This window comes from Peromyscus leucopus, chromosome 12 (genome assembly GCF_004664715.2).
Source record: "Peromyscus leucopus breed LL Stock chromosome 12, UCI_PerLeu_2.1, whole genome shotgun sequence".
NCBI classification, from domain to species: Eukaryota; Metazoa; Chordata; class Mammalia; order Rodentia; family Cricetidae; genus Peromyscus; species Peromyscus leucopus.
Genome location: NC_051073.1, coordinates 78097473 through 78121547, shown reverse-complemented (window position 1 = coordinate 78121547; position 24075 = coordinate 78097473). Strand labels below are relative to the sequence as shown.

General features: G+C 60.9%; 2 protein-coding genes across 3 annotated transcripts; both read right to left on the bottom strand.

Moving 5' to 3' along the window:
• Positions 1–14074: 14074 nt before the first annotated feature.
• Positions 14075–15994, bottom strand: Gp1bb (glycoprotein Ib platelet subunit beta). Its single transcript, XM_028854177.1, has 2 exons — positions 15187–15994; positions 14075–14952 (listed from the first exon to the last, which is right to left on the bottom strand). Exons 1-2 carry the CDS (start codon positions 15389–15391, stop codon positions 14342–14344), a joined length of 816 nt encoding a protein of 271 aa, XP_028710010.1. The 5' UTR covers positions 15392–15994; the 3' UTR covers positions 14075–14341.
• Septin5 (septin 5) lies at positions 15414–23658 on the bottom strand. 2 transcript variants are annotated; one of them, XM_028854176.2, is made up of 12 exons: positions 23530–23658; positions 23367–23377; positions 19020–19116; positions 18846–18932; positions 18510–18633; positions 18228–18362; positions 18009–18126; positions 17809–17910; positions 17034–17130; positions 16793–16928; positions 16505–16607; positions 15414–16384 (listed from the first exon to the last, which is right to left on the bottom strand). In XM_028854176.2, the coding sequence occupies exons 1-12, from the start codon at positions 23570–23572 to the stop codon at positions 16328–16330; spliced, it is 1110 nt and encodes a 369-aa protein (XP_028710009.1). In that variant the 5' UTR covers positions 23573–23658; the 3' UTR covers positions 15414–16327. The 2 variants fall into 2 exon arrangements, with proteins under 2 accessions (XP_028710009.1, XP_028710008.1); XM_028854175.2 differs by lacking the exons at positions 23367–23377; positions 23530–23658 and adding an exon at positions 19693–20020.
• Positions 23659–24075: the final 417 nt, after the last annotated feature.

Genomic DNA, 24075 nt, shown 5'->3' with positions numbered 1-24075 from the left:
GCTTCCAGTCTGGGGGCTCTGCAGGCATAAGCCCCAGAGGGCACATTCCTGGCTCCAGAAGGTCAGGGTGTGCCCACAGACACCACAGAGCTCTGCTTGTGAGGAGTTCAAGAGATTGTGCAATTGGCTAGACCAAGGTCTGTGAACAGTGTCTGTCCCCAGGGTGGAGGGCAGGGCAGCAGGGGCCAGTGTGAGTGCTGTCCCACCTTCCTGCCAGCACGGCCCTTCCTTTGGACAACTCAGAACAGCCAGACCCCAATGTCCACCCAGGGTTTCCAACACTAACCTCAGAACTGGGGGGGACCAAGGTCCAGGGGCACCAGTACCCTGACAGCAGGAGCTGGGGCCTGGCCATGACCGCAGCAAGCTGTCCTGTCCAAGGTGGGGTGGGGGCTCTCTTGGGGACACAGAGGTGAGCAGTCCCCCCTGGCACAGGGGAGCTGTGTAGCGATGGTCAGGCCTGGCAGGCTGTGCAGCAGAAGCCAGCAAGCGACACAGTGATGCAGCCCAGCAGGGTCTCGTACAGAAGCTGAGCTCAGCCTGGCTAGGAACCCCACAGGCAGGTGTGAAAACAGATCCACTCGGGCCTGTCTGCTCTACCCCAGCCATGCAGAGCTCCGTCTTGTCTGCAGGCCAAGGGTTGGGCAGAGGGTTGAAGAAAGTGAGGTTGGCTTAGGGCCCTGGGAAGGCTGTCTTCTCTTTCTGGGCCTCAGTTTCCCCACCTGTAAAATGGTAAAAAAAAAAAATAGCCTAAGAAGGGTTGTGACAGACTCACGACTTAGGGGTAAGAGTGTGAGCCAGCTTGGCCAATCAAGTACCTGTGAGGAACCCAGACCCATGTTCTCTGGGGGCCGAGGTCTGGGGTAGCTGGGCCTGCTAAGATAGTTGACCCTAAAAGACCCCGAGTAGCCATCCTGTCTTGGTGTGTCTCCACATTCCCAGGTGGACTGGTGCTGGTCCAGTCCTGAACACACCTGGAGATTAAGGCCCCTCTGGCCTTGGTGGCACACGCCTTTGATCCCAGGACTCCAGAGGCAGGCAGAGGCTCTGCGCTCTAGGCCAGCCCGGCCTACATCGTGAGACCCTTTCTCAAACAAACAGAAGACTGCACCTCCATCTTTTGATTTCACTGTCTTCCCACCAACACATGACATTCCACCCTTCAAGGCTGACTGGAAGGAAGGTGGACTCAAGGAGCCTCGGGACAGAGTCCTGGAGCCAAAGCCAAGCTTCTTGCCCCTCTCTCACCCAGGCCGAGAGGAATTCTTTCTGTCCCTGAGGGAAGAAGCCTGCCTGTTTTTCTGTCACTGTGGGTCAGGCTGCAGCACACAGATCACCATTTTTCATGCCCGTAACCCAGGTAGACATCTCCAGTGGGTCTCAAGTCTCTTTCCTCACTGAATGGAAAGCTTCTCAGTTCTGAGCTCGGGATAGCTCCAGCCTGTGGCTCCAAACCGGACCCTGCGTGTGGAAGTGCCCGCCCTGCTGGTGGCTAGGTGGAGCAGTTGGCTGTACACCTGGTTCTGGGCCAGCTCTCGTGTGAGTTCAAGACTTATGATGGCCTTACCTGGGCTTGGAGACCTGGGAGAGGGACCGTCAGGCTGCAAGCCTGACCAGGTCTTCCTCTTCTGTGCTCAAGGAGTCCCTGCACTCCGTGGTCCCTGCCTGTCAAAAATTGCCACCCAGGGAACAGAGGGGCCACCGGGGTCTGCTCCTCGGTGCTGGCCCTGCCCCCATGAGGCTGAATGGGCGCCTTGGCACAGTTCAGGGCCTCAGAAACATTTGCTTTAAGTCTTAAAATATCAGGTTCCCGCATGGCGGGACTTCCCTGGGGGCTGGCAGCAGGCAGGAGGGATTTGAGAGTAAGATTCCCCTCTGGCCCCGCCCCTCTGGCCTCCACTGAAGCCAGGCAAATGTTGTGGGTAAGCCAGCTCGGCTCCCATTCCCCTGCTGGGGAGGGGGCTTGGGGGCAGCCTCCCTCCTGTTACCAGTTCATCTCAGCTTCTTTGATGCCTCTCCATCCTCTTCACAGTATCTGGCCTGGTGCAGGCAAGGCCCTGGCAGCCTCAATATCCCTCATAGTTCAAGCTTGATTCTACAGGACCCAAGACTATCTTTCAGCTAAAGATGATTTAGGTGAGCACTGTGTACTTTAAGCCTGTGTGCAGCCTTCTCTCAGGTAAGAGGCCTGACAAAGAAAGGACATCAGGTTAATACAGAGCTCATTATTCTGAGTGATTTTCAAGCAACAGGTACAATTGCACAGGGCCTGGAAGGGTGTGGAGTTTTCAGATGCCTCTGGTGGCTCATTGGTGCAAAGATCTGGGTACTACCTGGCACCTGTCGTGGTATAGAAGGGAGGCTCTGGGCAGTGAGGGCCAGGGAGAGGATTATAACCTTCCTGGGACACAAGTCCATCGAGGAACTCGGCACAGGTGCCAGCTGAGAATGTGACTGGGAGCTCTTGGTGACTCAGGTACTAGGAGCAAGGAGTCCTGCTGTGCAGTCTAGGGACAGGAGAGTCTCCCCCAGTAGCTGGTTCTGCCTCTCAGCATGAAAGCAGCTTCCTCCTGCCCCTCCTGCCCCCAGGGATCACTGCCAGGAGGAAGGCACAGCCCCCACACACCCCCATTCCCTCTCAGACAGACCACCAGCTTTGGCCCTAGGGACTTTACGTTGATGCAGAGCGGGAATTGGAGCCAGGCTGCAACAGCTGGGTCCACTCCTGCATCCCCCCGGGGTTCCACTTTCATTCCCAGGCCCCCAGCCCAGCCCATTCCCAGGCTGTACCCACCCCCCAAACACGCTGCTTGAGATGTGGTTCCACAAGGCTTCTAGAGGACCACCAGTTGGGGGTGTTGCCTGCCCTTGGCTACCAGGATGCGGGGCCAGCTGTCCTTAGGCTGGCAAAGCTCCATCCCCAGGTTCTCAGGCTTGTGTTCACCAGTGAAGGCTCTAAAGAGTAGAAGTCCCCTAGGGGACTCAACAGCTCCCCCAGAAGAGTGGGGGAAGGAGAGAGAGGGAGGGAGGGAGGAGAGGAGAGGAGAGGAGAGGAGAGGAGAGAGAGAGAGAGAGAGAGAGAGAGAGAGAGAGAGAGAGAGAGACTCACTCAAGGTGTACAGGACCCACAGCAGCTCACTCTGGAAGCAGCTGCCCCCAGACTTCTGCATGTATGGAAACAGTCCTGCTTCCAGCTGGTGGGTCTCATCAACCACAAAATAAAAATACCTTCAAAAGTAAGGCATGAAGTTACACACCTGTAATCCCAGTGTGCCGGAGGCTGAGGCAGGAGGATCACACATTCCAGGCCAGCCTGGACATGTACTGAGGCCCCGCGTAGAAACACAAAACAAAACAAATGCGGAAGGTATAATTAGAGACAGAGAACAAGCGCACGACCCCAGGTCTGAGCTCCAGCCCCGCCCCCACCAAAGAGACTAGTGAAAAAGTGTCTGTGCTAAACACAAGGTTTTGTTGGTTCTCATTACTCCACAAACAACTGCAACTCTCTATAGAGCAGATGGAGCGTGAGCGAACGGAACCTGGTTTAAGGCGTGCGAGTGATAATGAAGGGGAGAGCATCATCAGGGCTCAGCATCCTTGGGCAGTCGGGACCCAAGGATGATTTGGATGCTGGGTTCCGAGGGACAGCGGCACCTGACTTTGATAGCTCTGTCCTCTCTCACTGGGAGCCGCTCTCGAGAGCTTTAGACAGCGAGATCCTGCCCTGGCGTCACTGTCACAGTTGGGGATCTTAACTTCTGCCTAGCCAGAAGACTGTGCTGAGACACCAAGGCCTGTACGCGCCTGACGCCCCATCCCTCAGAAGATTTCAGCCGCAGCAGCATGCTGGGCTGTCTGCCTCTCTCGCGTTTTCTCTCGGCTTCCATCTCTCCCACATTGACTGGACATCTTAAATGCTCCCAAGGACCTGGCTAGCTGCACCAGCTACTCTGTGTTTCTCACCACCTCCCCATTTGGGACAAGCCTCCTGTTTCACAAGCAGGAAAACTGAGGCCCAGAGAAGTTGTAAAGATGAGGCTGTGGCTAAATCTGGAGGGACAGAGGGGAGAGGTACCCTGTTCTTGCCAACCATGGCTGCCCAGTGACCCAGAGACATGAGGAAGGGTGAGGACAGCGTGGGGCCAGAGATGGGCCCCAGAGACCCAGACTACATCCACACTGGGCCTTCCAGGCTGGGGCCCGGAGAAGTAGGGGCTGATGCAGCTTTCTGGGTCCCAGGGAACCAGGCTTAGTGTCTTGGGGTGGGTGGGAAGAGGTCCAGAGCCTCGCAGAGGATTAGGAGGTCGTTGGTACCCCTGCAACCCGAGCTGCCTTCGGCTCTGGGAATGGGCATCTGACGCTGTGCAGCCTCCTGGGTCCCGGAGAAAATCCTGGAGGCCCAGTTAATACCAAGACCAATTTTTATTTCAACAAAGTTAATTCTCAACAATGTGACACAGAGGCAGTGGGATTAACCTGCTGCGGGGGACGGGAGCCCCAACAGGACACCGCCTCTCCCCTCCTCTTCCCCTCCAGCTGTCCCCAGCCAGAGCAGGAGCAGTTGAGGTAGCCCGCCAGTGCCCTAGAGCTCCCACGAGGCCCCTCTCCGCCCCGAGATGGTCCTGGGGTCCTCTAAGTATCCCACCTTCCCTCTTCCTGACAAAGGCTGGCCCAGCTCCCCTCTGTGACCTGGGCAAGCAGGGCTGGAGAGGGTCTTCTGAGGACTGAATGCACCCATTCGACCCTGGAAGACTCCTGGCCACGCCCACAGGGGCCACCTTCCCACCTCTAGGGTGCAGTGGCCAGCCTGGACGGAATTTGTTGCCGCATTGTGGGCAGGATTCAGGGTCTGGGACACCTCATGTCCAGAGATGGCCCCTCTCGACCTATCTAGCCACCCTGGCGACCCCGAAGAGCAGAGGAAGGGAGACATTGTGTGTGAGGGGAGTGTGCATCGCCCTCAACCCCACCGACCATGGCTGAGCACAGGCTTGGCCAGGAAACTTTCCCTGCAGCCGTAAATAAATGATCTGGAGGCCATGGAAGCTGAAGGAGGGTCTGGGGCCCTGTCAGAAATTCCCGCTGACGATGACCACATGAGTGCTGCCTGGGGCCGGGGCCAGTCTTGTGGCTCGCTTCCTCCTGTTAGGTCCCTCTTGTCCTCTGTTGTATCCAGCTGCCCTGGCCTGGGTGAGCGCTTACCACAGCAGACAGGCCTCGGCCTCTGCTCTGCCCATTCTGTCTCATCATCCTGTAAACGTGAGCCGGTGCTGGGCGCTGGGTGGGCACATCTGAGAGAGACCCATAATGAGAGGACAGACGGGGTTGAGGGAAGAGAACCAGGGTTAGAAGGATATTGAGGTTCTCTGAGCATGCCCACGCTAGCCCCTGGCCTTGCTCTGTGGGTACAGCTTGCGGGGGTGAGTGGGGGCCCAGGGGTACTTGCCGACAGACCAAAGTCAAACCAGATGGGCCAGGGGCCCCGTGGGGCAGGCGAACCATTCGTCACCGTTATCTGCCCCGCCGCCAAAATCACAAACACATTTTTTAGTGAAGGACCGGCTGCCACTGGCCTGCGGGCCATGATGCCGCCCAGCTGTGGCCACTCTGGGCCTGGAGCCCAAGGGAGGAGTGCCCAGTCCTGGGACCTGTACCCCCACGCTGTGTTCTGTTGCTTAGAGGGAGAGACAGAGGGGCCCTGGATGGGAGGTGGGGTGCCTTCTCAGAAGGCTGGTGGTCCGGCGATCATCTCATGGGTCAGGAGTGGGGCGGAGACCCGGAAACAAAGACAGAATCAGAGATGGTGGCTGGAGATAGAGACCATCACCTGTAGCTAGCACCTCCCCAGACTCCTCCTCCCTAGAGGAGCCCATGGCCTTCCCACGGACAGGCTGTGTGTCACGCCAAGCCAACAGGACCCTAAGCTGCTTCAGCTGGCCTAGTCTCCGCTGGGCCAGGCTGTGTGGCATGGGCAGGACTGTGGGCCTCCGGGGACACCCCTTCTCAGGCCCATAGGTAAAGGTAAGGCTCGCTTTCCATCTGGTCATGCCCTCAGAGGCTGAAGGCCAGTCCTACCCCTGCTGATATTCTGTGCAGTCCAGCACCCTGGACCCCTGGGCAGGCCCCTGGGGCAGGGGGTACCAGGAGAAATGGCCTGTGACGGGGTGGGCGTCCCCAGGAAAGCAAACAGTGTCAGCGGCTAATGAGCGGGAACCAGGCCTGGGGCCGAGGGCCTGGGGAGGGGCCCCGGCCATCGCTCATCCTGACAGCAGGCGGTGCAGGGGGGGGTGGGGGTGGGAGGGTTGAGCTCCAGAGATGGGGAGCCTGAGAGCTGACAAAGGATCCCCCAGAGACCCAACCCTACTCACAGATGGATGGACACACAGGCGGACAGACAGACCGAGGGGAGTCAGCCAGGCTCCTGCCCCCAGCTGTGGCCCCTCAGGACCTGGCTAGCTCCATCATCTCCCTGTCCATTCCTTAAACCCAGCAGCCACCCTACCGCCAGATCTGGCAAGACAAAGGGGGTGTCCAAACTCAGGAGCCCCACAAGACATTCTGAAGAGCAGGAATCCTGGTCTCTCAGTCTTCTACCCCATGCCTGCATGGCCTTGAACCTGTTACTCCTAGGCCTCAGTCCACTCATATTTGCAAGGCAGAGGTGGCCATGCAGGCAGCCTTCCGGGTGCTGATTAGTTTCAGCAGCCTTCAGCCTCCTCCCCTCCCCCAAATGAGGTTCCCAGCAGGCCCTGCAGCACGCAGTCAGCTGACTTAATGCCCAGGGAACACAGTCTACCACACCTGCTGTGCCTGGAGCCCGAAGCTGGCCCCCCATCTCCTGGGTGGGAAGACTGAGGAGAGAAGGGAAGGGTGGATAGGCCCTCCCAGCAGATATGGTGCCTGGCTGGTGGCCAGCTTCAGCCTTTAGCAAATACCCAGGCAGAGCTGACCCCTCACCACTGGCCAGCTCCAAATACCCCCAAATTTCTGTTTCTGAGCTAGGTCTGACCTTGAGTGGGTTCCAGAGCCTCTTCTGGCCCACCCCTATAACCCCACGAAAGCCGGGCGGTATGGCCTGGAGGTGTCCCAGCCTGGAGGTACGGCCATAAATTCACACCGCCAGCCGCTGGAGGGATAAATGTGTCATCAACTGCAGAATTTACGATCACACCCCTGGCCCACAAGGCAGAGAAAACAAGAGTGTACATACACATGGTATGTTGGGCATGGACAGGCTGCTGCCTGAAGAGCGCACTGTGGGGAGGTAGGGCCTGCTGGGCGCAGTGGAGATGGACACAGATCACAGGATGAGGCTGGGGGAGCAGGGACACGAACCATGTTGTGGAGGTCCGAATGCATCCCCCCACATCCCGACACGTAGTCAACGCTGTGCTTACATACTCTTAGATGGTGGCCCAGCCAGTATGTCTGGGGGCACAGAGGCTTGCGGTCCAGAACGTGTGTGGCTAACGGCATGGCCTTGACTCACCCCTGGGAAGAAAAGACTGGGAAGGGGGCTCTCTAGAGGCTGTGTGCGCACACGTGTGTGCTCAGGATCTCGAACCCCCGAGGCAGGCCCCAAGGAGGGTGGTGGGAGATAGGGCAAACTGCGTGAGAGACAAAGACAGGGGTAGAGAGGACGTAGGCGCGTCAGGAGACCGTGGCAGGCGAGACCCGGGCAGGTGGTGCCTCAGACCTGTCTGGGGACCTTTGTCCTTGAGGTCTGACTGGCACTGGAGGTGGGGGAGCCCTGCAAGCCAGCCCCATCAGATGGCCACTGAACAGAGGCAGACAATAACAACAAGAGATCAGGGCTGTCATTCAGCCTGGCCCCTTTGTAGTCAGCCTCCAGGACCACTGCATACCAGGACATGGGAGAGCCCCAGGCTGGCAGCTCTCTTGGCTCCGACAGAACTCTGTTTCTTGTCATCTGCTGCTACCGAGCCGGGTACGGTTGCCCAGCCCTGAGGTCTTGGGGAGGACTACATGGATCCTCTAGGAGCACTCCAGGAGGACTCTCAGCAGTGGAGTCTGGCCTGGACTTGGGCTGTGGGTGAGCAGAGGCTGAGACTCGTTCTCCTTGTGAGTGTTGGTCAGCACCTCCTCTAGGGAGCTCATGCTTTGGCCAGTCCTCCTGATTTTGCCCCATGGGGCTTGGGAGTGGAGTCTTCTGGGGCCATTCAGGTGGAAGGGCTGGTTGATGTCCAGGAGGAGGCACAGCACAACCATGGCATCCCCAAATAAGGAGACAAGGGCCCCTGATCCACAAGACCCCTGACTCTATAACAGGTATCTGCCAAAGAGATTTGCTCAGTAGGAAGGAATTTCTGAGACCAGACACAGACACTGGGATCCAGCCTAGGGGTCCCTAACTGGGGATCCACAGAGTACAGGCCCACAAAATAGGGACCCCTAAGCAGAGAACCCAGGCTCCCTCTAACATCTTGCCTCACATCTCCCACAGGCAAAGTCCATGGTGTCTTGTGTTCCCCCAGCCATTACAGGGGTCTGGCCTGTGCTTTTCTAGCCTGGGCCCCCAACCTGCACTCCTGCAGGAAGGTGACAGAGTCTCCTGGGCCCCCAACCTGCACTCCTGCAGGAAGGTGACAGAGTCTCCGAGCAAGCGAGCCGAGTGAAAGCACCTCAGTGAGTGTGATGCTTCATACAGTCAACAGCAGGCGAGCTGAGACAGGTGCGGTCAGTGCTCCGCCCCCAGTCCTGCGCAGACAGAAGCCTCTGCCCCGTGTCTGCGAGGACTGGCAGGAATTCTTCTAGAGCATCTTTAAATAAACAAAGCCCAGAGCAAAGCAAACCCCATACAAATCACATGACAATAGATTCCAATGCAGACACTCTGTGGAGTTTGCCTTTGGCCTGCCTGCAGGCCTGAAAGTAGACGCCCCCCCTCCCCCCAGCACCAGGGCCACAGCTGCCCCACACAGCTCAAGGCAGAGGCCTTGGACAGCTCCACTGGCCAGTGCTGCCCGGGGTCCTGCCTCTATCTCACTGCATCTCCTCAGCCCCCACTGCGGCCGGCCTTCCATCAAAGGATGCCAGGTTTACCCACACGATCCAGACAGGAGAATCAGCTGCAGCAGGGAGTCATTTTTCAGGGGTTCTGCTTACACATCCTGGGGAGCCATTGGGCCAAGCTGGCATGGCACTTAGCCAAGCCCTTCCAAGTGTCCCTTTGCCATCCAGAAGCAGACAGAGCCACGCCCTGAGTAGAGATAGGACAGGCTGGCTTCTGTCAAAGGTGTTTTTGCACTGTTCTGCTGTACATGGATCTGCCAGGCCCAGAGCTCTTGATCTGTTTGGTATAGGCAGACAGACACAGCTAGATGACACCCCTCCTGGAGTCACTGCTGGGAGAGCAATCCCAGGAGAAGGGGCAGCTGGCCCCACTGGGCTTGGAGCATCGACCTTCACTGGGTTTGAGGCCAAAAGACCTGAGCCCTGGCCCCAACTTCCAGCCTCTACCCTCATTCTCCCTCTCCTGAGATCTGAGGGTCAAGGTGCAGGCTAGCCGCAGCCATTCGGTGCCCCTCAGGCACAACCCTAAGTGTTGCCAAGATCTTTCTAGAGAAGGAACCCCTGGGATATCCCCATTCCAGAGACAAGTTACAGAGGAAATCTGGGGTTCTTAGTGCGCAAGTGGCCTCGACTCCACACATGGGTCCTGAAGAAAGCTCTGTGAGGGCTAGGGAAATGGGCAGCGGGGCTGTGGACCATGCCCTGCAGGGCTTAGAGCCTGGCCTGGGCTCTCATCAGCCTTTCCTCACACCTGCCTTGGTGTGCGTGTGAGGAAGGTGGCTCACACGTACCTGGGGGCCGGACTTGGCTCATCCCTCTGCACTCTGTCCAGCCAGCCCTCAGCACTCTGGGTAGAGGAGCTGACAGCAAGGCGGAATGAAGGAGCCGCGGACGGCACTGCCTTGGACAGAGCAGACTCCTAGAGACCCTAGAGACAGCTTCACTGGGGAGGGCCTGCTGATCCCACAGGTTCTGAGGGACCAGGGGCAGGCTGGCCCTCAGGTGTTCTCCTAAGGAGGACACATCACCCCTTGTGACTTTTTCTGTCTTTGAGAAAAGAGGGCAGTAGGCATGAGCAGCCGTTATAGACAGACAGCACAGGGTGTCCAGGGCTCCAGGCCAGACTATACGGCCAGGAAAGTTGGGGGCTGGGAGGTCCCACATGAGCTGTTTAAGGAGGGGGAGACACAGTCAAGGCCAGGCCTAGTCACTAGGCTCAGTGACCCCCGAAGACCCTCACTCCACTGGGGGCACTTCTCCAAGTGCCCCCTACTGATTTATGGTCCTCCCGGGGGAACTGAAGCTTGCTGCGCAGGCCCGGCTCACCACCTCCAGTTGGGGTCAGTAGGGTGGGGACCGCTCTCAGCTGGTTTCCAGATGGGCTTTGTGGAAAGGGTACCCGGGGAGCTCAGACACCCCAGCAAGGACTGGTCGGTGTCAGACGGCCTCTAGCTGTCTCCTGTCTGTCTGTCCCAGGCCTTGTCTCTGTGATACGCGGTCCCTGCAGCCCTTCTTGCCCACCAGTTAGCCCTGGGTGGGTGGGAGTGGGAGCTGGTGATTTATCACTAGCCGCCTGTCTTCCATCGGAAACGCTGGGGGTGGGCGCAGACGCTGCGGTGAGCTATGGGCCACCCACCCCAATGTTGTTGCTCTGTCTGGGCAGCGGGTGCGGGCCTCCCCCTCCTACGTGGCCTAGTCTGGGGGGCCCCCCACACCTTTCCCAGGGCCTCCTCCTTGGGGTGGCTTCAAGCAGGTCAGCCAAGTTCCGAGGTCTCTCCAGGCTATGGAAGACTTGTGGAATATCCCAATGTTTCCCGGGTCACCAGAGTGGCCTAGAGATGCCTGGGCCTCTTTTTCTGAATCTTCGAGCTTCCCCTCATCATCCAGGGTAGAAATGGCAGGAGTCCAGCGCCCGCTGTCATCAGCCCCGCCCCCTCGCAATGCACACAGTGGGGGCCAATGAATGTTTACGGAGCAAACATGGGTGGGTGGGGGGCACACCTGGACCGGTCCAGGTCCTTCCCGCCAGGCGGAAGAGGTCCTTATCTTTGCGGTTGACCGGCTGTCAGTGCGCCAATGGATAGGAGGAAGCCCGCCCCCCGCCCCCGCCCCCCACCCCGCACTCATCTTCTCTGCGTCTGTCAGCGGCCTCGCAGCGCCCTCCGCGCCATCCCCCGAGGGAATGACCTGCCAACCCCTCTCGGTGCAGTCTGGACGGTCCCCTGCTTTCTAGGTGGACATCCCAGGCGTCCTTAGAGTTCGCCCAGGCTTTTAGGCTGTGCGCTGAGCTCTGCGTCTTTTGCGGATTGCGAGCGCCCTCTGGTGCCAGTCGGGGTCATGGTGCTCGAGGGGACGACAGGGCTCAGCCATAGTTATAAATAAGGAGGGCCACAGCCCCCACCTCCCGCAGCACGTGTCTATTTCACAATGAGGTAGAGGCTCTCTGGGGGAGGTCACCGCTCTGCCTCTGCCTAGGCTGGTGGCCTTGTGTGGCCTTACTGGGACTCCATCTATTCAGCTCCTTGGTCAGTCAGTCACTGGCTGGCTGACAGCGCCGTGGCTTGACCTCTCTAAACGCACCTCTGTGCCCTGTGTTAGGCTAGCTGAGGCTGGGAATCGCTCAGTTTGAATGAAGCCTTGGATAAGGATGAAGGTCTCAGGAGGGAGGGCAGATCCACTGTGGCAGGCGAAGGAGTGATGTGTGCAGCTTGTGGGGCCTTGCTGCAAAGCGGAAGTCTTGGCAGACCGAGGGAGGGCTGGGCAGTGTGGTGTAGTCACCCCTGACTTCCTGAGCTCCAAAGGAAGGGCTCAGAACCGGCCAGCTTGGGTCTGTATGTGTGTAGCAGTACCATGTAAACCTTTGAGACCAGCTTTGTGACTTATGCTCATCCGGGAGGAGTCCCAGACCACAGAGGGGACCAGTTGGTGACTGGGGCGGAGACTCCAGGGCAGGTGTGTTGTCTCTGAAGTGGAAGACGATGCTGGAGGCTGGGCTGAGGAGGCGGTGTGTGCATTCAGAAGCACTGAGCTGGGACCATCCACTTCCCCACACTTGTTGGAGGCTGAGACCCCAGGGCTAAGCACGTGGAGGGTCAGCCTAGGGTCAGGAGTTAGAACTGGAGAAACTTCCAGGCCATTAGGAGGGCCAACCACTGGGGCCAGGCTGGTGTCTTGGCACTGGCCAGTTGAGACACAGAGGGTCCATCAAGAGGGTCTCCTGGGGGGATGTACAGCTGCCCCGTTAACCAGGGAGCAAGACGTCCATCCTTCTGTCTGAACTCACTGTCATGCCAGCCCTGTTTCTTCCCCAGTGAGCCCTGGCTTTGTGGCAGCAGACCTTGAGGATTCCCAAACCCATCCTCTCAGCAAGACTCTGTCTGGTCCTGGAGCCTTCAAGCCCTGTGAGCAGTGAGCACGGAGCCTGGGCTCCTTCCTAAGGCTCCTGCTGGGACTCATTCCACTGTCTGGGGTTACATCCTTCCTTAGCTTGGAGACATTTTGGGACCTCTGGTCACTTTCTTCTAGGCCCCCCAACTGCCTCCTAAGGGTTCGTAGTGAGAAGAAGAGCGGGGACCCCAGGAAGCTTGTCCCAGCTCTGCTCCATCATAGCCACAGGGAAAGACGGAAGCATGAGATGATTCTTAAAGACCCGATTTGCTCCCCTGAAAAGCAGAAGGAACGCCCCTCCCCACACTGCATTCAACTGACTTCAAGGTGTTATCTGTGTGCCTCAACCAGGGGTCCTGAGGGTGACAGGCCACCCCTTGGGAGGGTGGACAAAGAGGACACTGTCCCTGATGCAGTGATAAGGCCGGATAGACAAGCACACAGTCCGCCCACAATGGGCCGGATGCCCTGCACCTGCCCACAAAGGAGGGATTGGCTTATGCCTCACTCTGACTGGCAGCCTCTAGATAGAATCAGCCTACTGGAGGGTCATCTGTCTTGTCCCACAAAGGCCAGGACAAAGGCCATGTCAGCTACAGCCTCCCCGACCTGGTCAGTGGCGGTCACAGCACCCTGTGCTGAGACCCAAGGCTCTTCATGAGGATTGACAGAAACAAAAGCTTCCATTATAGAGGCAGCCAGGTGGGACCCACATTAAGCGCAGGACAGGGACCCCTGAGCCTGGTACCTCCAATGAGGAAGGTGCCATTCTGTTCATTTGGGCACCCAGAAAGGAACCCGATTACCCAGTTCTCCGCTCCAGAACGGGAACGCGGGAAATGGAGTGCTCCTTGTTGTCCTGAGCAGTGAAGGAGACTTGCTGGAGAGACAGAAAGTGAGCTGTAAAGGGAAGGGAGCCATGGGCCAGGCTAGGAATAGCATGTGTAAAGGGCAGAAGGCAGGCAGGCGTGCTGCAGCTGGGCAGTCAAGGAGGCAGGGGCAGGTAATGTGTGCTGTCAGGGAGTCCTGTCCTGTCGGGAGGGCCGAGGCTGCTGTGGGTTGGTGATGGAGGATGGGAACACTTGAGGGGCCCAGGGGTGTGGGAGGAGGCCTGACTCACTCCAGGCCATATTTCAGAGACTGGTTAAAGGCCCTTGTATCTTGTCTCTGTAACCTAGCCTTGCCTCCTCTTCCAGAGTTCAATTCCCCACTGGGATGACCCGTGGAGTGCTAGTGGACCACAGTCCACAGTCACCTGTCTTCAAGTCACCCCAGCCTCCGTCTGTCTCTGGTGCTCTGATAGCTGTCCACACAGCGGCGTCCATTGACCAGGAACACCTCGATTCCTGAGCTGTCCTTCAAAGGTTCTCATGGCCCTGGCTTCCCACAAGAGCCACTCCCCTGGACCAAGCTGCCTGCCCATACAAGCTGCCTGCCCAGGTCTCCAGCTTCCTCAGCGCCAGAGGGACCTCTCTGTCCCTGGCATCCTCACTGTGAACGACCTCCAAGACAGCTGGGTAGAGGGAATTTTAACCACCGACTCCTGTTTGCCCTAAGGCAGTTTGGCAGTGGGTGAAAATGTCCCCTTGAACAACCTCCCCCAGGCCCTTTCTGGAATTTGGCAAGGTCAGATGGTACAGAAACCGCCAGATGAGGAGGAGAAAGGTTTATTCAGTGTGGAGTCTGGCAGGGGAGACTGCTCAGTGTCGAGCTGGGCCGTTCCACCTCCCCAGGCGCTGAAGGCTCAGGGTTGTTTCACTCTGGTAGTGCCAGCGGCAGTTTGGCCCCACGTGGATTTAGGCCTGCCGAGCTTGGATCTGGAAGATTGGGGAAGGGCAGAGGCCGAGGCAGATCCAGGTGAAGGAGAGGGTGCTCCAGCAGGGACCCGTAAAGTTTGCAGGTCTGCGCCTGTCCTTTCTTAGGATGCAACGGCTCCGGCCGGCTCGGCCACCAGCGGGGTTGTGAGCGATAACTCGCGGGAGGCGTGGGCACGCGCGCGCGCACGCAGCCTCCGCAGGCGACCCAGTAGGAGCGCCAGCAGCAGCGCGTGTAGCAGCCCGAGGACCAGCAGCGCGACCTGCGCCACCAGAGCCCCCCAGCAGAGCAGGCCGGGCGCGCACGCTGCCCGCAGCTCTTCCTCTGCCACGTAGGGCAGCAAGCGGCCGCGCAGCGCCGGAGGCGCGACGCAGCGCAGGTCGCGGTAGGGCGCGCGTTCGGGGCGGCCGGCCAGCCAGGCGCGCAGCGGCAGTAAGCGGCAGTCGCAGCGCCAGGGGTTGGCACCCAGGTGCACTGCGCGCAGCGCAGGGAGCGCATCCAGAAGCCCGGGCGGCAGGGCGGTCAGGTTGTTGCCGGTCAGCACCAGTTCGGTGGTGTCGGGAGGGAAGGCAGCGGGCAGCGAGGCCCAGGTCAGTCCGCGGCGCCCACAGTCCACGAGCGTCCCTGCGCAGCTGCACGGCGCGGGGCAGCCTGCGGCTGGGAGGCTGGGCCGCGCTAGCAGCAGAAGCAGCAGGCTCAGCGCCCCGCGCGGCCCTGGAAGAGAAGCGCCGGCGTGAGCCGCGAGCATCACCGGGAGCGCCAGCGCGGCTCCCGCCAGTTCCTAAGGCCAGCGTCCCGCGAGTCCGCAGGCGCCTCCACCCCGGCCACCCTGCACGCTGGCTAGTGTTTCCCTCCAAGTCTGACCCAAGCCTTTGCCTATTGCTGCCCAAACCAGAACACCTGGCGTGGCTCTGTCCAGGAAGCGGCAGACCCGACCCCAGAACTCACGGGAGCCCATGGCGAAAGGATGGCAGCCCAATTCTTTCTGGAGTGGCGATGGCCCGAGACTGCAGCAACAGACCACAGTTCTGCCGCCTGGCCAAAAATAACTCTGAGCCGGCGCGCAAGGGTGTTGCGGTGACAGATAGGGTACTATCGCCAGGGCCCCGCAGGCATCCCGGGCTTCCGCCCCCGCCCGCTCCCTGGGCCTCATGGAACACTCGGACACTCGCTGCGACGTTCACCAACTTTGTTCTCCTGCCACCAGGACAGGACGCGGCATTCACAACTGAACAAAACAGAGAATGGGGTGTGTGGGGAGGGGACATGCGGGTGGAGAGATGGAGGCGGCCAAGGGCTGGAATCCCAGAGCAACAGAGCTGCTGGGAGAAGACCTTGACCTATAGGTAGGTGAGAGTAGTCTAGGCATGGAGGACCCCGTTCCAGCCGCCCCCGGAGTCCGTCAGGTCTACCCAGGAAGGGGGCGTGAGCGGTCTAGCGCATCGCGTCCCCGCCTTCCTCCTAGATGCTGCTAGGTCTGGGGTCTTCCTAAAGGCCTCAGCCTCCAAACCCGTGTGCTCTGGTCCCGAACAGAGCGTGGTTAAGGAGTGAGGGGGATCCGGCCTACTTCCGCACACAGTAGGACATTAGCATATGCTTCCTAGCCCACTGGAACTCGCAGAGGGGGGCCTCCCAACTCGGTTCCGCGGCACTAGCGTGGTTAATAGGCCCGAGATCCTGCGTCCATGTCCCTCCTCTACCCTGGTTTATTGGCCGCTGGGGCAGTGATCTTTTAGGAAGAGAGATCTTGGAGATTAGCACAACTTGTTCCCTTAAGACAGGCGGGAGGTGGGGGCCGGGGCGGCAGGAAGTTGGGGGAGGGGCCGTGGTTCAGACCACTCAGAAGCAGATACGAATGACCGGGAAGGGTGGATGCTGAGAATAAATTAGGGTCATCTGGGGGCTGTGGCTCTGTGGCTCCAGGTCTGAACAGTCTGGTCAAAGCCACTTTGGATTAGGGTTAGGTCCAGGCCGTCTGAGATCCAGATGAACCCAGAGTTGAATCCAGGACAGCCTGGGATCCAGGGGTGGAGGGGCCAGCCCGGAAACCGGCCGTCTATCCTTGGCGATGTGGGCCTGGGGCTGGCTGTCACTGGTCTTGCATTTGCTGCTTCATCTTCTGCAACATCTCCTGCATGCGCCTTAGCTGGTGGGTGGGACGACCCAAGTCAGAGTGAGAGAAGACCGGAGGCCTAACCCCGCCCTCTGCTTCTCCTTCCGACCCTTTCACCCGGCAATCTTGGCCTCCCTCTCTACGTCCACCCACCTCTTCATCCTTCATCCTGATGAGCTTCTCCGTCTCCGCGTCCGGGGTGGGCAGCGGGAGGATAGGGATGGGGCTCTCCATACGGCTGTCCTGTGTGAGTTTGCTGTGAAAGAGAGGGCTGAGCTGTTGGGAGGTTCCGGTCAGGAGGATGGGGGATGCCAGTGTCAAGACGCTGGGATGATTTGGGGATTGGGACAAAGTTCTGGTGTCTGTTGGGGACAGGGCGGTCTTCCGTGGCGCCAGGGCCTGGGCCGGGGTGGGCAGGTCATCTCCGGTAGGGTAGCCCACCTGGTCATCTGCTGGATGCAGTGGGCACGGTAGTTCTCGTAGTGCACGTCGCAGGTCACATCCTTGAGGTCATGCATGTGAGTTCGGATTAGCATGTTTCGAAGCTTCACAAAATCGCAGTGAGCTTGATTCTCCACTGTGGGGCAGGAGCGGTCGGTGGGCAGGCCTCAGCCTCGGGGAGCCTCCTCCTCCTCCTCCTCCTCCTCCTCCTCCGCACCCAGTGCGCCCTGCCTCAACTCACCTTCCACGATCCCCCAGGGGTACAGCCGTCCCCGGACTCGCTGCCCCTTGGCCTCCACCACTGTGTTGCTGCCGATCACAGCGAAGGGCGCGCTTTCCTGGGGAAGGGGAGCAAGGACCCAGCCCAGGCCAGCCCGGCGTTGTAAGAGGCGTGGCTCGGAGGCTGAGGGGGCGTGGCCGATCCAGCGCGGCCACCATCTCCATCCCACCCCGCACGGCCCCTCTTCTGGTGGTGCCTCTGTTACCCACTAAAGCCACAACCTCTGCATAGCTCAAAGCCCTGGGGCTTCTGCCAGGCCGTGCACAGCTTCTCTGGCTCCGCATGCTTCCTGGAGTTTCCTCCATTTTTCAAGACAGAGCCAAGACCAAGCTTACTGGTGGGTGGCCCTGCCCACCGCTCCGGGCCCAGCGGGCCCCTAGTTCCTGGCTTTCTGTCATCGTCTTTCTAGCCTCCGGGGTATTCCAAGCCAGCGCCCTCCGGAGCTCAGAATCTTGGGAACTAGGACTCTACACAGCCACTGTGCTGATTCTTGGAAAGCAGGCCAGAATGGCTCCAGTAAGTGCTCCAGTAAGCACCCAGGGGAGGTCCAAACGATCCACCACAGACTAGACAGGGACACAGGTGACCCTGCGGCCCTGTGACAGGGGGTGTAGTCCCGCTCCTCTGGGAACACATGATTCCTGCCTTGATCTCCTTGGGCCTGGGTGCTTAGCCCTCCCTGGGGGCCGGGTGGCCGCCAACGTTTTGCCCTCCCCGCTGCCGGCTACGCGCTCACCTTCAGTTCGCGGTCCTGTTGCTTGAAGTCTTCATCTTCATCTGAGTCACATTCTGGAAACTGGTACACATGGATCCCAAACTTGTCAATCTCCTCCCGTATCTGCAGCAGTGGGGCCAGAGCTTAGACTCGGCCCCGGCCAGCTCCCCCGGAGGGTTTTCCCCATCCCACCCCCCATCCCTCAGCTGTAGAAGACTCACCCTATCCTTCAGCTTCCGGATCTCACTGGGGACCAGGCAGTCGGCCTTGGCGATGAGCGGGACGATGTTCACCTTCTCATGCAGCGCCTTCATGAAACCCACATCCACTGGCCGCAGTCTGCAGAGGCAGGGTGGGGACGGCGTTGTTGGGGTGGGGTGGGGTGGGGATGCCCTGACAGGGACACCCGCCCTGAGCCGGGCTTCGGGGCTGCCACGCACCCGTGTCCAAAGGGGGAGATGAAGTACAGGCAGCAGTGCACCCGGTTGTCTTGGATGTTCTTCCGGTTGAGGCCACTTTCATCGCGGAAGTACTGCTCAAACTGCTGGTCCACGTAGTCGGTAATGGGCTTCCAGCTGCAGGTGGAGGAGAGTGAAGCCGGCCCTGGAGCGGCGGCGGGGCCGTGGGGCGGGGCCGTGGGCGGGGCGGTGGGCGGGGCGGCGGGCAGTGGGCGGGGCGGCGGGGCGGGGCGGCGACCCTCGGGCAGGGAACCTGCTCCTCACCACTCAGAATTGTTCACAGCGTCCCCAAAGCCGGGTGTGTCCACAATGGTGAGCTTCAACTTGACCCCCTTCTCCTCGATGTCCACGGTGTGTTTCAGGATCTCCACTGTCTGGTTGATGCGTTCTGCAGGAGAAGGAGAGGCAGGATCTGCAGGCCATCTCCACCTTCACTCCGGGTACCCTCACCCGCCCTGGTGCCGGGGCCCCAGTCTCATCCTGACTCCTCCTCACCCCCCAAATAGGGGCCCAAGCCTCCAGCGAGTGGCCGGGCGCCCTCTGAGGTCTCTCAGGGCAGGGGCGAGTGAACTGGTGAGGACCTGTGTGCCCGCTACTCACCCTCGGCACTCAGCAGCTTCCGGTCCTTGTATAGGTCGGTCAGAAAGAGGCTGTGGACAAGAGTGGACTTCCCCAGGCCAGACTCACCTGGCCGTAAGGAGCCGGGAGAGAGCTGGGTTAGATCTGGGCTGACCCCCGGCCGCAGACGCTCCACCCACACGTCTGACCACTCACCAGCCACCATGAGGGTGAAGTCGAAGCCCTTCTTCACCGACTTTCGGTGCACTTGGTTGGGCAGAGTGGCGAAGCCGACGTACTGCTTGTCGATGTCCTGAGGGCAGGGGTGGAGTTGGGGCAGGTCAGGGGCATATCCTCGGTGTTTGGGGCAGCCCGAGGCCCTGTCTCTAATGTGGCTCGGGTGAGCAGATAGCGCAGCCCCTGGCAAGGGGCATTTCATCAGCAAAGATGGGATGAGGCATGTAGAGCAAAGGCCGGAAGGACGAGGTAGGTGAGGGGGTGGCAGGATAAGGCACCCCGACCCAGCCTCAGCAGAGGTGTCCCCCCAGGTGGATGGTGGGGATCAGTACGGAGACCCCCTCAGACACATTCAAGGACCTCAGCACAAACTCATCCCCAGAGTATCCGGGGTGGGCGGCTCGTCTGGCCCAGATCCAGGCTTGGGGGTGGTGGTTCCCGAAGCAAGCATCCGAGCGGGGGCTATTTATAGACTGCAGTACCGAGCCTCCCCCGCCGCCGCAGGGTCTGCGCTGCCTGCACCCACCCCTAGTGGACATCTGCCCCGGGAGCCCCTGCCACCTTCTCTGGGAGCCAGAGGGTCCTGGCCGAGCACACGTGCACACATGACCCACATTCCACCCTGACTCCACACACAACCACACACACACACCTTGAGCCGCCTCTGGGCCTGGGTGCGCGGCGACAGCAGCTGCTCCACCAGGCGGTCCTGGGGTGCTGCCAGTGAGTCCATCGTGGCGACCCCGCGGGCCCTGCCGGCCGTGTTCCGACCCTACGCCGGGGTCGGGCCAGGCGGGGCCAGCGATCTCGAGCGACTTGCGCTGGGCAAATTTGCTCTCAAGCCCTCTTCTGCCTCGGGTTTTGAAGACTCGAGAACAGAGGCCGGAAGAGGGAGCAGCGCCTACCTGGTAGGCCGCCGACCTCAGAAGCCGGGCGAGCCATTCCCCGGCCTCTGCGCGGGGGGCCGCGAACTGTGGCCGCGTCGAGGCTCAGCAGCGGCTCGCGCACTGGAGCCCGAGGCGGGGCTTCGCGGACTCCCGGCAGCGGTGGCGGGGACCGCCCCGCCCGCCGTCGCCGGGAAACGGTCGCCTGGAAATTGGGCCGCAGGCGGAGCCTCGAGCAAACGGCTGCGGAGGGCAGGGCCCAGCAGAGGCGCGCGGGCGGGGGCGCCGCGTGGACCCGGAGCGCAGCCGTGGCACCCGAGGTCGGGTCCAGACCGTCCGCAGGCGGGCGGCGAGGTGGCTGCGGTCGCGGACCTGCCTCCCGGACGCCGCGCGGCTGCCGCCCACCAGAGGGCGCTGCAGAACGCTCCGGACCCACGCGCACCGGCGCGGGAAGCGGCCCCAGCCAACACCTTGCTGTCCTCGCACTTCATCCGAAACTCACCCCCACCCCCCAACCGTGCCATGGCCACCAAACTACCCACCGACACACCACTCCCCACTCCCTGAGGGCTCACTCCTCCCTAACACCCGCGTGTGCGTGTGCCTGTGACTGGGGTCATTCTTTTCCCGCGTGGCATCTTCATATGCGCTGAGGACAGGGCGCACCGTTTCCTTACTGAGTCCTGCCAGGACCTGTCCCGGATCTCGCTCTCCCCCCTGCTTAGCACAGGTTAATAGTGGGGGAGGCCAGGCAGAGTGGCATTGGCCTTTAACCCCAACCCCTGGGGAGGAGAGACAGGTGTATCTCTGTGAGTTCGAGGCCAGCCTGGTCTACCTAGTGAGTTCCAGCACAGCCAGAGCTGCATAGTGAGACTCTGTCTCAAAAAACAAACAAACAAAAGGGTGCAAGGGCGGTGCAGTGGTCAGAGCTCAGATGGCCCCCTTCCTTCCTAGCTTGGAAGCCTTGGTCAGGCTGCAGCTAGGCAAAGCCTCTGCCCACACATGCCAATACTTGAGGTACCACATGTCCCTGGAACCATAGGATGCTGATGAACTGGGAAGTCACCAGCCTTTCCTCACTCCTTTCAGCCCCACCAGAATCAGAGCACACCAGCCCCAGGCGGCAAGAAACTAGACAGTGGCCGAAGAACCGGGAGCCCTCTCTCCCCCACGCGGGAACCACCCCTCCTCCAGGAAGGCTCTCCCCCTTGGCTTCTTGGAGGGGCCTCCACCCTGGGCCTTGCTGTGGGGCCTGAGGGTGGCTGGCACCTGGGGAGGAGGGTGGGCCCACAGCACGAACAGGAGAGTCATTCATCCCAGGGCTGAGAAGCAGCCTCCCAGTTCTGGCTCCCAGAAAGAGGCTCCTGGCTCCTGGCTGACCTGCAGGAGGCCTCCAGGCTGAGTCCACCCACCTCCCCTCCCCCACTGCTGGGGGCACAGCATCTCACACACATCACACACACGGCTCTCAGCCCGGCATCCACCCAGATAGGTGGTATCTCCAGCCTAGGGCATCTCTGGAAGACGGCCACACCCTGATGCTGAGCAGAGCTGGCTGGTCTCACGCTACCCCTCCACTTGTCCATGGGGAAGGTACACGCTCTGGTGAAGTTCAGGTCAAACAGCCTGAGTCTTGCTCCCCATTCACAACCTGTCTGAGTATCACCCACTCTGGCCATCACAGCCTGCGTGTCTCGTGGGGAAGCCCTAAGAAAGGGGGTGCTCTGCACAACCCTTTTTCTAGTCCCCGAGGCCCAACAAATACTCCTCAGGGAGATGACGCCATATGCCACAGCTGTGCCCACCTCTTCGTGCGAATGAGACGCTCGAGGCTTCTCCATCCTCAGAATTCTGAGCAGGCTCAGCTGAAAGAGGTCTCATCGCTGCCCAAGAAGGGGTGTGGGGAAGGGGCGGACAGACAACCTCCTTCCACAGACTACTGCGCTGACACCCCCACCCCCCACCCCAGTGTAGAGTAAGCAGGAGACCTGGTTAAGCCCTGTCTCGCACACCACAGGGAGCCCTGAAGGCACTGTGTGCTGCTCCCCCAGGCCCACGGGGGCCTGCACCTGAACTCTGGCACTCTTCCGGGGCGGGGCTCCCTCCATCTGCCACGACCCAGTGCCCCAGTGATTCTCTCTCTTCCTTTGGGCCTGAGGCTAAGGGATGGTGTGAGGCTGGCTCCTAACTGACCTCAGAAGATGGGCGGATGTAGGCATGAAGGGCTCACAATTCAGAAGGAAGGGGGGGGGTCGCCATCCTGGCAGCGACGGACAGGAGAATGGTGCCCAGCAGCGGGTACCCAAGGCAGGTGACTTGGAGGACCTTCCGGAGGCCTTGGAGGAGAAGCCTGGGCCCCTGCCTCCCCAGCCTCTGGCTCCTTCCCTCTCCCTTACACAATAGCCAGGCATCAGTGTCCCCAGCAGGCTTTGTCTGGCCTGCTGATGAGGATGGGGAGGCAGTTCTCTAGGAAGGCTCCTGGGGGAGCCCCTCCCGATAATCCTCACCAGTCTTGGGCGGGGCATGTCCCTACCAGGGGGCTCCAGCTCACCCCATCTGCCGGCTGCTCGTGCTTTGCCCACTTCACGCCGGTCTAGTACTCCGGGGTCCACCCGGCATCAACGCTGGGTGTGAACCTCCATCCCCAGTCAAGCCTGCCCAGGTCTTCGGCTGTCAGAACTGGGCCTATCCCCTCCACTCCCTCCTTCAGACAGGGCCTCGCTCAAGCCGCCGAGGACAGGGTCGCCCACTTCCACACCACTCAGCTTTCACAACCCTCGGCTCCTTTGGGTTCTCACAGGGTACCCAGGCCGGCTTCTCAGTCGCCCCGCACTCTCGTAGGGGCGGGCATCAGGCTAGCCCTTTGGAAGGCCACAGCCTGGCTATACCCAAGGCTTGGAGGACCAGTGCTGGGCACTGGGATGACTCAGATAGGGAGCGGTGAAAGTTCCAGGTCTCGGAAGAGGCCCTGCCGAGGACTGGTGAGCATGAATTCATGTGTGGGAGAGAGAAGCACGAAGGTGCATGGGCATGAAGTGGGGTAAGCAGAAGCCCCCAAGATGCTGCTCGGGGGAACTGGAGGACCCCCCTCCCCTGTTCCTGGCCTGTCATAACTACAGCCTCACCCTGGACCCCCAGCACGTGGCCTTCTGGTTAGGTTAGGAAGGAGATGCTGGCCCTGGACCAGAAGAGAGAGGCCCTCCACCCCGGGGCGATGCCTAGGCCCCTGCTACGCAGGTCAGGAAGCCAGGCGCGGTGCCCACTCTTCCCCTCCGTAGCCCCAGGAGCGGCGGCGCTGCCCCTACAGATAATCGATTATCGCCACAGGGCTGGGTGACGGCCGGCGGGGGCGGGGTCACGCCTGGGCGCCACCAGCATCGGTGCCACAATGGGTGACAGCCGGTCGGGTCTCACCACCGGCCGAGCGGCGCGGCGCCGGTACCTGTTTGTCCTCTGCGTGGTCGGGGTCGCGGTCCGGGGCGGGGCGGGTCCGGGCGGGTCCGGGCCGGCGGGCAGGGGAGAGACGGAGACAGACGGTGAGAGGCGGGCGGGCGGGCGGCGGGGACAAAGGCGCGCGCGGGCACGCGGACAGGCGCCGGGCTCACCTGGGGTCGCCAGCTTGCTCTTGTACCGCAGTCCTGTGCTCATGGTGGCCGCCGGCGGGGGATGTGCGGCGGCGGGCGCGCGGGCGGGGCGCGGCGACCAGCGGTGGAGGCCGAGGCCGGCTGCGGGGTGACCCGCCCCTCCGCGCCGCCACCACCCGCCCCGCCCGCGCGCCCGCCAGCCAATCGGCGCCCGCCGCGCCCACGCGCGACCCGGAGCGGCCGGTGGGGGCGGGGACTGAGGCGTCCCGCTGTGGTCCCCCCCCTGCCCCCCAGGCCTTTGGTTCTCTGGGCTGGAGCAGCCCGGCTATTCCCACGGCCTAGTCCGGAACGCCCCCTCCCCTTCCTGTCATCAGCCCAGGCCTGGACTCTGCGCTCCCTGGGCTGTCGCTGGAACCCGTATCCTGGGCCTCTGACCTTCCATCACTGTGGCCATTCTATAAGGCCCGTCCCAGGACTGTGCTGTCAGCTTCATGCAGCTGATGCATGAGTTCAAGGGTTATAGGTACCCCTCTTCACCCCGTTGAGATGCACTTGGGAGGGGCAGGC

What these genes read in the sequence shown, in the direction of transcription:
- Septin5 (XM_028854175.2), bottom strand. Translation starts at nt 19,773, where the DNA reads ATGGACTCACTGGCAGCACCCCAGGACCGCCTGGTGGAGCAGCTGCTG. An exon ending in ATCTCCCCCTTTGGACACGG is followed by an intron (nt 18,127 to 18,227) that starts GTGCGTGGCAGC and finishes CTGCCTCTGCAG; the next exon opens with ACTGCGGCCAGTGGATGTGG. An exon ending in AACAGGACCGCGAACTGAAG is followed by an intron (nt 17,131 to 17,808) that starts GTGAGCGCGTAG and finishes CCCCTTCCCCAG; the next exon opens with GAAAGCGCGCCCTTCGCTGT.
- Gp1bb (XM_028854177.1), bottom strand. Translation starts at nt 15,391, where the DNA reads ATGAGGCCCAGGGAGCGGGCGGGGGCGGAAGCCCGGGATGCCTGCGGG. An exon ending in TCCTTTCGCCATGGGCTCCC is followed by an intron (nt 14,953 to 15,186) that starts GTGAGTTCTGGG and finishes CTTCTCTTCCAG; the next exon opens with GGCCGCGCGGGGCGCTGAGC.